The sequence below is a fragment of the Heterodontus francisci genome, chromosome 9 (assembly GCF_036365525.1).
Source record: "Heterodontus francisci isolate sHetFra1 chromosome 9, sHetFra1.hap1, whole genome shotgun sequence".
Classification (NCBI taxonomy): domain Eukaryota; kingdom Metazoa; phylum Chordata; class Chondrichthyes; order Heterodontiformes; family Heterodontidae; genus Heterodontus; species Heterodontus francisci.
The window spans coordinates 48972544-48984964 of NC_090379.1; the positions used below are offsets into that span (position 1 = coordinate 48972544).

General features: G+C 43.7%; 1 protein-coding gene across 9 annotated transcripts in view; it reads left to right on the forward strand.

Annotated features, from left to right (window-relative positions):
• Positions 1-1607: 1607 nt before the first annotated feature.
• Positions 1608-12421, forward strand: part of klc1a (kinesin light chain 1a) — a 137768-nt gene continuing 126954 nt past the window's right edge. For 3 of the 9 annotated variants that reach the window (XR_010975684.1, XM_068039006.1, XM_068039005.1), the window contains exon 1: positions 4048-4150. Coding sequence is in view for 6 of the 9 variants with exons in the window: in XM_068039006.1 (XP_067895107.1) it covers positions 4056-4150 (95 nt within the window). In the remaining 3 variants the exon portion in view is untranslated. Of the gene's footprint in view, positions 2364-3534; positions 4022-4043; positions 4151-12421 lie in introns of those variants that run through there. The other 6 variants (XM_068039002.1, XM_068039001.1, XM_068039010.1 and 3 more) reach the window with 6 other exon arrangements.

A 12421-nucleotide genomic window follows, 5' to 3' on the forward strand; every position in this document is an offset into this window, starting at 1 on the left:
TTGGATTTTCTTTCTCCATGCCTTAAGATAGTATCTCATGCCAGTGTACAGTTCTGTAGGTACTATCGTCAATAGCCATACTTCATGAATGAGCTAAAATGGTGTCAATAGGCTATTCACCAATTTTAATATAGCCAAGCCACATATCCACATACATCCATTTTCCACCACTAGTCACTGAAAAGCAATTGGAAGGTGGAGTCCTGATTGGTTTCCGTCCTCCTATCCCTAACTCTGAGGCACTGAAGCAGTTCATTGAAGATATATCAAACATGGAATCTTCTTGGTCTGAATGGCTCAGTAACATGACTACATCTTGTTGAAGATTTTTAAAAATCAATTACTCAAATAAAATGAGAGTTTTGCTTTGGTAGGATAGCATATGCTGTGCTGTTTCTACTATTATATTGTACCAGAGAAATTGGATTTGTATCCTGGTTCATCTGAAAATTCCTCATCTTTACAGTGTTGCCTCCACTTGGCACATACTATGTACTTCACCAGAGGTGGAGGCGCAGTGGCTAGCACCGCAGCCTCTCAGCTCCTGCGGCCCGGGTTCGGTTCTGGGTACTGCCTGTGTGGAGTTTGCACGTTCTCCCTGTAACCGTGTGGGTTTCCTCCCACATGCCAAAGACTTGCGGGTTGATAAGTAAATTGGCTATTGTAAAAATTGTCCCTAGTGTAGGTAGGTGGTAGGAGAATTGAGGGAAGGTGGGGATATGAGAGGGAAAATGGGATTAATGTAGAATTAGTATAAATGGGTGGTTGATGGTCAGCGTGGACTTGTTGGGCCGAAGGGCTGTTTTGGTGCTGTATCTCTCAATGACTCTATGACTAATTCAGAAACTGAAATACTAAAGGTTGTTTGATTGTATCTCTTCTAATTGATCACAGAGCTAACTTGACAAACTTTTGAAAATGTGGATTGAATTTGTGGTGGATTTTTTCTGAAGTCTACACTCTTTTACTCCCAAAATAAAACTGCTTATTGCAGGATAGCCATCCTCTGCTCTGCTTTTGAAGCCAGAGCTTTAATATGGCTTGTCCAATTCAACTTCTGCTCAATGGTGATCCCCATGACTCGGCAATGCTGGTGCTGTTGACGGTCCTTTACAAGACCTTGGGTCGTGCAACAGTTATCTACCACTTGGCAGCCCATGACTAGATGTTATGATGTAGGTTGGCATGAGTTGCTGCTTAGCCACTTATTGTGAAGTGATTGGCAATTTGGACCTGAACTACCCTGCCTCTCATTTTACCTATTTTTCCCACTTTGCCCCACCTCATTTTCTTGCCACACTCTCTTACCCAATTTTGACTTCATGTACCTCTCCTTCCTGTGTACATGCCTAATCCTAACCCCATTCATTATTACTTCTGCTAAACTTCTACCTTGTACAAAGGGGCATAGGTTCAAACCTGGATGAAAAAAGATGACTGCACAGTTAATATATAACTTCAGGCAAAGGTTGGTAAATATTGAATAACTAACTAGGGAGGCAATGTAAGCAAAGGATGTTTTAATGTTTTGGCTGACAGGGCGATTTGAAATGTATAAAGTCTGTGATTTTTTTTTGCCTTACTTGATGGTGTTATGAACGCTGGACCTTGTAACATGATTATGTTTTAAAATTGTGATTTTTAAAAGTTCACAATGGAATCCGGAAGGCAAGGTGACCTCACCTCCAGTCTGTGAAAGGACAAGACAGAAGTCTTGGTTAGCAGGACAACAGAGAACACAGATCAAAGACATTCTTTTGAAAAACAGACTGCAGGGCTAACAACTGAAGAAAAATGGGTTTTGTCCTCCCAGACTTTCAGGTTGTAAAATAAGGAGTCAGTAATTCAGAAGATGCAAATGTACCAGGCAGATTTTAACACCTGGGAACAGTGAATGATCCAAGTGCCTCTGAAACCAGACTTCTGGATTCTGTATATTGGAACAGTACAATAAGCTATGGACTTTGAATCCAGATAGATTTAACAGACTTTCTGAAAGCAGACGGGCAGATGGTTGCAGCCTCACAGTAGGCTGTAAGAAAGGAAGACAACCAGCTGTGGCAGCTTGAGAGAGAGGGAACACCTGCTCTCAGAAGCCAGAAAGGGTGCAAAGTCTTGAAACTGTTTTGAAAGTTGAAGTGTGCGGAGAAATAGAAGACCAGCAGGATCACCAGGAAACTCCTTATGGATGTCCAGGTCGGAAGTGCTCGGAGAACTGAGTGAAGAGGACACTGATTTTTGAAGAGGTCTGGGAAATGCAACTCATTGCAACTGGGAGGAGTTTGGGACTTTTAACCGCAGGATTTTGCCATCAAAAATGACTAACATATAAGCATGTGAGGTTTTCAAATATTTTAACAAAGGTATTTCCTTTACATATTTAGTTACAATAAGTGTTAAAACATGAAATATTGTGTAATTCTTGAAGTTGGTATGTGGGTTCATATATTGTCCACATTAATGATCTCATTGAAGTCATAACAGTGGAAGATCAAAGGGCCCCAACATCTTGGCTATTGTGCTGAGGTCTTGTGCTCTAGAAATAGCTGTGGCTTTAGTAAAGCTGTTCCAGTACAGCTACGACACTTGCATCTATCTGATGAAGTGGAAAATTGCTCATAGGTCAAAGCCAATTACTATCCCATAAATCTCATCTCAATCATGAACAAAGTGAAGGAAGGTGTTGACGATAGCTATCAAGTGGCATTTACTCAACAGTAGTCAGCTCATCAATGTCCAGTTTGGGTTCTGCTAGGACCACTTGGCTCTAGCCCCCTTTACAGCCTTGCTCCAAACACAGGCAGAAGAGCTGAATCCCAGAGGTGAGGTGAGAGTGACTGCCCTTGATATCAAAGCGGCATTTGACCAACTGTGGCAGCAAAGAGCACTAGCAAAATTTAAGTCAATGGAAATCTGAGGTTAAATTCTCAACTGACTAGAGTCATACCTAGCACAAAGGACGTCACTAAATCTAGTCAAGGAGAGAGAGATATTTCTTACTGCCAAAGGGAGCAGGGTACTGAATTGGACGATCAACCGGCATCTTTTCTGAATGGCAGAGCAGGCGTGAAGGGTCTACTCCTGCTCCTAATTTCTATGGTTCTAAGATGATTGGCCTCCAACAACCACAATCATCTCAGCCCAGGGTTACTGTGGCAGGAGTTCCTCAGGGAAGGCCTAGGCTCTAAACAAAAGTCAGTAGCCGATTGATTTGAAACAAAAACAATGATTTGAAATCATTCCTAAATTGCAGGCTTAAGCAGATAAATGTTGCGCAGCAATTATAGCACCCAGTGTGAAAGGTTTTTTGTGTGAGTTCAGCAACCACAGAAATATGCTGACTCGAAACCTGCTTTGCCGAAACCACAAACCTCCGGCTTCATAATGTTCACTGCCGGATGCTGCCAAGAGCCGGGGATGCGCACACGCACACAGTCAGCCCTCCCCGCAAGGCGGGGACGTGCCCGTGCCCGCGGTCAATAAAAGAGGCGCGTGGACGCGCACAGTCGCTGACAGGGCGGGACAGTGGTGTGCGCGCGCGCGCAGTCAATCCAGGCGGCGGCGTGAGGGTGACGTTAGAAGGTTGCCGGGCGGTGAACGGTGGGAAGGGAGGAGGCGCCATCTTTTGCCGTGAAGCCACAGGGGTGGAGGCACTGTGAAGAGGGGGGCAACGTTCAGAAATATCTAGAACGTTCCGTTATACAGTTAGATTTGGCATGAAACTATTAGCGACGGCCTATAATAATATTAAAACCCCGGCTCGGAGTGTCGTGACTTCTTGATATTCTTTCACTCTATGCGGTGCAGTGTCTGGTGGAGCTGCTGATTTTTTTTGACCGGCTCGGGGCTCCGGCCCGGCAATAAGAGAATTTGTTTGGAAAAAGGCGTCGCTGCCGTTGAAAACGAAACCCCCGCGTCTGTTGCTTCTCACTTCCCCATTTCTCCTCTGCCCGGCGTGACAGGAAACGCTGCCGACTGCACATCCTCCCACTGAGGTTGGACCGTCAGTTTGATGCAAACGGTAACTGGGTTCACAGTATGGCTGAGGGTGTGGGATGTTGAGTTCTGTCAGTGATGGCTTTGACTGTAACCGAGGCACTGTCGATGTGCTTGATGTCTGGATTGTGGTGATAACTAATCTCTGCGATATGTAAAGCGTCCACCGACTGTTTGTCGTCTTTGTTTTATTTTTCTTGTATAGCGGCCAGTGATTTAATGAATAACGTGGACAACTGCAGTTTTACTTTCAGACCAGGGTAGTGTTGACGCTCTCTTTCAGGAACTGTCTCTGCGTGTTTTATTATTTGACACATCAGGGGAAATTTAGATTTATACATTTTTTTCGAGTTAATTGACGTTAGTAGTTCTTTGCATTGTAAATGGCAGGGTGGAAACCCTTGTCGACTTCATATTTGGTCGCCCGGGCCGGGTTTTGGTGGTGTAACCGTGACTCATTTCCTTGTAAAATGAGAGCATGACAGTGTTTTTATCCCGACCTGTTAGATTAATTTTACAATGTTGCGCTTTACGTCATATACGGCATGTTCAACAAATCTCCTGTACAACTCTCAGAAACAATGGTTGAAAATTATCATTTTGTTCAGTTCTTAGTCCATCTGATTGATTCAGTTGTGGTGGGGCAGAACAGAATAGAAAGTTATACAACACTGGAAAACGACGAAATCAACTTCAGATTTGTCTAGTGGATATTTGTTTAAGAATCTAAGAGCAACAAATTAATTCTTTATCTGCCAAAAGCATGCAATATTCTGTCGGTATGTGCAGATCAGGAAAAAGCTGACTATAAGTGGTTGCATTAAATAATTGATACAAAAGTACAAATATAGCATTAATTCTTCATTTTAAGTCTTCAAATAATCCCAGTAATTAGTTTATCAATATTCTGAGAGTTATTTAGACAAGGAAATAGGTTATTAATGAAGCCTGCAGTTATACTACCAGTTTTGCATTTATGCAAATAGTCTCTTTACACATTAAAAAAAAACTGCTCATAAGGTTGCCCCTCACTGGTGCATTTTTTCAACTTTAAGACTAAAGTTTTTGTGATAGCAAATGAATTATCTTTTTAACTACCAAATATAGTTTTTCAAATGAACCAGAAACTACTATAAATTGAAACCATTGTTTGATCAGATGCATAAATCCAATTTATTATCCGTGCTGTTCCACTATGTTTCTGCAAATAAATATCTTCTGGGGTCTCTGTATGGCATTCACAATGTGAATGTTGGGACAGAATTATTAGTTTTTTGCTGTTTACTCATACATAGTTCAAGTCCTCGGAAGAAGGGATTTTCCTCCACACAAGATCAGGGGCCAGGTTGTTCAACCTTGCCCGTCGAAGAGCGAAGTCCAAAGTAAGGAAAGTCCTCATCAGGGAACTCCTCTTTGCTGACGATGCTGCTTTAACATCTCACACTGAAGAGTGCCTGCAGAGTCTCATCGACAGGTTTGCGGCTGCCTGCAATGAATTTGGCCTAACCATCAGCCTCAAGAAAACGAACATCATTGGGGCAGGACGTCAGAAATGCTCCATCCATCAATATTGGCGACCACGCTCTGGAAGTGGTTCAAGAGTTCACCTACCTAGGCTCAACTATCACCAGTAACCTGTCTCTCGATGCAGAAATCAACAAGCGCATGGGAAAGGCTTCCACTGCTATGTCCAGACTGGCCAAGAGAGTGTGGGAAAATGGCGCACTGACACGGAACACAAAAGTCCGAGTGTATCAAGCCTGTGTCCTCAGTACCTTGCTCTATGGCAGCGAGGCCTGGACAACGTATGTCAGCCAAGAGCGACGTCTCAATTCATTCCATCTTCGCTGCCTCCGGAGAATCCTTGGCATCAGGTGGCAGGACCGTATCTCCAACACAGTAGTCCTCGAGGCGGCCAACATCCCCAGCTTATACACACTACTGAGCCAGCGGCGCTTGAGATGGCTTGGCCATGTGAGCCGCATGGAAGATGGCAGGATCCCCAAAGACACATTGTACAGCGAGCTCGCCACTGGTATCAGACCCACCGGCCGTCCATGTCTCCGCTTTAAAGACGTCTGCAAACGCGACATGAAATCCTGTGACATTGATCACAAGTCGTGGGAGTCAGTTGCCAGCGTTCGCCAGAGCTGGCGGGCAGCCACAAAGGCGGGGCTAAAGTGTGGCGCGTCGAAGAGACTTGGCATTTGGCAGGAAAAAAGACAGAGGCGCAAGGGAAGAGCCAACTGTGTAACAGCCCCGACAATCAAATTTTTCTGCAGCACCTGTGGAAGAGCCTGTCACTCTAGAATTGGCCTTTATAGCCACTCCAGGCGCTGCTCCACACACCACTGACCACCTTCAGGTGCTTACCCATTGTCTCGAGATAAGGAGGCCAAAGAAGAGTGATGTCCCAAGTCACCCTCATCGCTACCAAAGTCACATTGGATTTTACAAAGGCTAATTGGAAATGGCTACATGGAAAGAGTTGAAAAAGTGGTTCAATGGATTTCTTCAGATGAAATAAACTATGACAGATTTATCAACCTCATTAAAGTGGTCACAGAAAATGTCATCCCTTGTGGGAATAGGAAAACCTACAGAGTCTGCTGCTCAGCCAATAATAAGGCAAATTGAGAGGGATAAAGGACAACAGTGAATCACACTTTTGCAATTACTAAATTCTTCTAGGCAAGGGCAATAGACAAATAGCATTGCAGACCCCAAGATTTCACCCATTTGAGCAGGGAAAGCTGGAGATTACTTGGGGATGCTAGCTGATCCCAAAGTAGAGCCCTGTAGGTCACAGATGATGTTGCCACCCAAATACTCGGCATTCCAAAATCCATGCAGATTACAGTCAAAGAAGAAACCTTTTTTAAAGAGCTACTTTGCTCCCTTTCTGACTGCTCACAAATATTGTACAATGTTCGGCACCATTTGCAGGGCATTGGTGAGACCACATCTAGAATACTGTGTGCAGTTTTGGTATCCTTATTTAAGGAAGGATGTAAATGCGTTGGAGGTGGTTCAGAGGAGGTTTACCAGATTGATGCCTGGAATGAGCAGGTTGTCTTATGAGGAAAGGTTGGACAGACTGGGCTTGTTTTCACTGGAGTTTAGAAGAGTGAGGGGAGATTTGATTGAAGGTTATAAGATCCTGAACGGTCTTGACAAGGTGGATGTGGCGAGGATGTTTCCTCTTGTGAGCGAGTCCAGAATTAGGGGCTGCCCTTTTAGGACAGGGATGAGGAGAATTTTTTTCTGAGGGTTGTGCGACTTTGGAACTATCTGCCTCAGAAGGCGGTGGAGGCAGGAACATTGAATATTTTTAAGGTGGAGGTAGATAGATTCTTGTTAGGCAAGGGAATCGAAGGGTATCGGGGGTAGATGGGAGTGTGGAATTCAAAACACAAACCGATTGGTCATGATCTTATTGAATGGTGGAGCAGGTTCGAGGGGCTGAAAGGCCTACTTATGCTCCTAATTCGTATGTTCATATGTTATCAGCTTAGGCTCAAAACAGCAGTGGTTTTTGTGGACCTATCTCCCACCTATGAATGGATGGACCATCTACTGCTGAAAGTGTATAGAATAATACATTGCACCTACTAACACCTATGTTTCTTAACCACAAGTTCACTGTACATGGCATGGAGGAGATTAGCAGACCCTGACTACTGAATAATGTGTTCCTGTAGGGTTTAATCTTGCCATCATCACTTAATATTTACATGAGTTATAGTCTGCTGACCCGGTCAAGAAAACTTTAGATATGTGGTTAGCACCGCAGTCTCACAGCTCCAGCGACCCGGGTTCGGTTCTGGGAACTGCCTGTGAGGAGTTTGCAAGTTCTCCCTGTGGCCGCGTGGGTTTCCGTCGGGTGCTCCGGTTTCCTCCCACAGCCAAAGACTTGCAGGTTAATAGGTTAAATTGGCCATTGTAAATTGCCCCTAGTGTAGGTAGGGGGAGATGTGGTAGGGAATATGGGATTAATGTGGGATTAGTATAAATGGGTGGTTGATGGTCGGCATAGACTCGATGGGCCAATGGGCATGTTTCAGTGCTGTATCTCTCTATGACTCTATGTAGAGGACCTTGCGATAGCCATCCCAGTAAAACCTCTTGCAGAAAACTTGGCAAAGCTTGAGGACTATTATAAACTGGTGGCTTTTGCCAAAGTCAGAAAACATTTGTCTCTGCAATTCATTTGAGCAACTGGCACATGAAGAAGTGCCTGAGTGCGTGCTCTCGTTCTAAATTCAGACACAAGGAGGTCCCAAATTACCTTGCAGTAGTTCTGCGTCGTTAATTGCAACTGAGATAAAGACTAGGATCAACTTCATCCACAAATTAACTGGGACCTGCTTGGAGAGCAGATGCTCACACCCTGCCGACAGCCACTTTGCCCTTATTTGCTCAATAGCTGCGTATTGCACACTAGCATAGACAGGAAGTGCATGTACAAATTTGTTGAGTTGCAACATGAACACCATTACAAGAGTACTGAAACCAACATAGATACCTAGCTCCTTGTCAGTGCACATATTTTGTCACCACCTTGCAAGAAAAGTAGTCGTAATCGGAGAATACAACTGGGTTCTAGCAAACTCTGCCTATTAATGAAGATCTCCACATGCTCCTGATATGTCGCCTTCAGGGAAACCCTTCTGGTTAGCAACCGAAACACTCAAGCTTAGAATTCTCATTTAATCAAGAAGCTTTGTTTATATAGCGACTTTAATAAAGTATTCTAAGGTGTTTCAGAGCATTATAAATCCAAATCAGATAAGGCGATATTAGGGCAGATGGCCAAAAGCTTGGTTAAAGAGGTAGGTTTAAGGAGATTCTTAAAGGAGGAAAGAGATGGAGAGGTTTAGGAAGGGAATTCCAGAGCTTAGGGCCTAGGCAACTGAAGACGCAGATGCCAGTGGCGCAGCAATTAAAATCAGGGATCCTCAAGAGGCCAGAATTAGATGAGCTCAGATATCTCGGGTGTGCGGCTGGAGGAGATTACAGAGATAGGCAGGGGTGAGACCATGGATGGACCTGAAAACAGGAAGAGAACTTTAAAATCGAGGTGTTGCTTGACTGGCAGCCATTGTAGATCAACAAAAGGCCAAGGATGTGGGAAGCCCTTGGGGACAAGAATTTAGTACCTGATTATGGATTTTGCAGATCAGTCATTTGGCTTCACGTACCATATTAAAATATGCACCACTGCAAACCATATCACAACTCGATATAGGCTTTGCAACTATCTGCTACATAAATAGAAGATAAAGTATGCGACTGCACAGAAGCTATCCAAACCAATGGAACATCTTGTGAATGATTGCTCATTAAGATCCTTTCCTGGTAGACTCAGAGATGATGGAGTGAATGACTAACATGGGTGTTGGTTTTATTTTGCCCTTCAAGCTGCCGTACAAAACAACAAAAAGATATTCAATAAGATGATCTATGAAGTGAGATTTCCATTTCCTTCTAATAGGAAAAGTCTCCACAGATCATTAGTGATGGGCGTGAACGAGTTTGTGTCTCCATTGTGCATGGAATTTAAAGATTCTTTTGGACTAGTACTATTCAGTGAATGATGAGGAATTGGAACCTGAAATCTGAAAATGGATGAAGTTAAATTTAATGTAAATGGAAAAGCAATGAAACATTGTTTCTTGTTCTACTTAATTTTCAGATAAGAAACTTTCACAGGCTTCCTGTGTCCACTACCAATTGTCTCCTTAAACCAGTCTGCCCTGCCCTTTTGGCTTCATCTCTAATCAGGAACTCACTGGTCTTCTTTGTCATTCAGGTAGAGGCCATTCATTCCGCTGCTTCCTCCTCCTCTAGCACTGGATGCCTGTTTTTCTGTAGTTTCTCTTCCCTTGTGGCCTCTGAGCTCATAGCATCTTTTCCATTAAACCGTTGACCATGAACTTCCCTTCCTATAATTGGTTCTGTCTTGTCAAGCATTGTTGTCTTCTCTTTCACAACCACTGTCATTGCACCTTGCTCAGAAGTTCCACCCTTAACACCATCTCTAACCTCCCTTTTTTTCTCTAAAATCCTTTGAGTGTGTTGTGTCCCAAATCTGTGCCCGTCACTCCTGCATCTCACTGTTTTAATCTCCAATCAAGTTTCCGTATCTCTCTCAGCATTAAAAAGGTCCTAATCGGTGTCATAAATGACATCCTCTGACTATGATGCACCATCCTTCCCGACTTCTCTGTAGCCTTTGAAACAGTTGACTACACCATTCTCCTCCAGACCTCTTCTCCATTGTTCAGCTCAGAAGTGCCCTAATTTCATTCAAATATTCCCTATCACATCACGGAGCATTACTTCCTGCACTATGCACCATTACCTCTGGAGTCCCATTCTCTTCATTTACATGCTTCCCGTGGGGTCAGCTTCCACACATGTGCTCACAATACCTAACACACATCTCTCCACCACCCCTCTTGATCCACCGCATCCTTTGTTTTGTTGGACTGCTCCAATCTCAGATGTACTGCAATTTCAATCAGTTTTGTATTGAGAAGGTTAAAGCCACTGTTGATGGCCCTGCCATACATTCTAGAAACATGGAAAAATAGGAGCAGGAGTAGGACATTCGCCCCTTCGAACCTGCTCCGCCATTCACTACGATCATGGCTGATCATCCAAACTCAGTAACCTGTTCCCGCTTTCTCCCCGTATCCCATTGAAGTGCCCTTGCTACTGATTCTGTGTCTCACCCTGGCCGTTCTCCTTTTGAACCAGACTGTTCACACCTTGTGTCTTATTTAGTCCCAAGCTGAGCTAATAAACCCATATCCTCGCCATTAAAAAGACTGTCTAGTAACATCTCCATGATGTTGCCTACATTTGTCCATGCATCAGCCCATCTACTGCCTTCATCCATGCATTTTCACCTCCAGATGTGACTATTTCAAATACTTCCTTGGCTGGCCGCAGTAAACTTCAACTCATCCGAAACACATTGCCTCTTAATCCCATTCCCCACTCAAATGTAAAATGACCCTATTCATGTTAAAATCCATTGGACCCACCCGCACCTCACTCCAAACTGTCCATTGCTTTGAATCTGGCAGATGTGCATTTTCAGCCCCTCTCCCTACCATTAGCATCTGTGTTTTTAGCTGCCTAGACCCCATTCGTGGGAATTTTTCCCCTATATTCCTCAATTCCCCATCAATGAATTGATGGCACAAATAGAAATAAATGGGAATGATCTGATCGCCATTACAGGGACATGATTGCAAGGTGACCAAGGCTGGGAACTGAATATTCAAGACTATTTGACATTTTGAAAGGATAGGAAGAAAGGAAAAGGAGGTGGGGTAGCTGTTAATAAAGGATGAGATTAGTACAGTAGTGAGAAGTGAACTTGGCTTGGAAGAAAATAGTTGCTAATTGAAACTTTCTCAAGTACAATGTTAAAAGTTTTTTTAAAAAAAGAAACAAGCCAGTTAATTACCATCAAAATGGGTTTGATCAATCAAGGTCGGGAGCTGCACGAGTCACTAATGAGCTACAGGTTGCAGACCCCGCCATAGCGTATGCAGTCCTGGAGTGGTGTAAAAGAACATTGTGATAGTTCTTGATACTCTGGCAAACTGGAATGGCTTTCATTCGCTGTTTTATAGATATTACCTCATCGTGTATTGTCAATGCAATCACATCCTTGTTGAAATAAAAACAGGAAGTGCTGGAAATACTCAGGTCTGGCAGCTTCTGTGGAGAGAGAAACTGAGTTAATATTTCAGGTCTGTGACCTTTCATCAGAACTAGCCAAGGTTAGAAATGTAATAGGCTTAGAGCTAGTGAAAAGGGGGTGGGGTGGGGAGAAGAACAAAAGGGAAGATGTTTGATAGGGCAGAGGGCAGTATACTAAATTGAAACAAAAACAAGAAATGCTGGAATCACTCAGCAGGTCTGGCAGCATCTGTGGAAAGAGAAGCAGAGTTAACGTTTTGGGTCAGTGACCCTTCTTCGGAACTGACAAATATTAGAAAAATAACAGATTATAAGCAAGTGAGGTGGGGGTGGGGCAAGAGATAACAAAGGAGAAGTTGCAGATTGGACCAGGCCACATAGCTGACCAAAAGGTCACGGAGCAAAGGCAAACAATATGTTAATGGTGTGTTGAAAGACAAAGCATTAGTACAGATTAGGTGTGAATACACTGAATATTGAACAGCAGCAAGTGCAAACCTGAAAAAAACTAAATTGTTTACTAAAACTAAATACTAAATTGAATGTAGTACAAGTAAGTCGCTTCACCTGGAAGGAATGTTTGGGGCCTTGGATGGTGAGGAGAGAGAGGAGGTAAAAGGGCAGGTATTACACCTCCTGCGGTTGCATGAAAAGGTGCTGTGCGAAGGGGACAAGATGATGGAGGAGTGGACCAGGGTGTCACGGA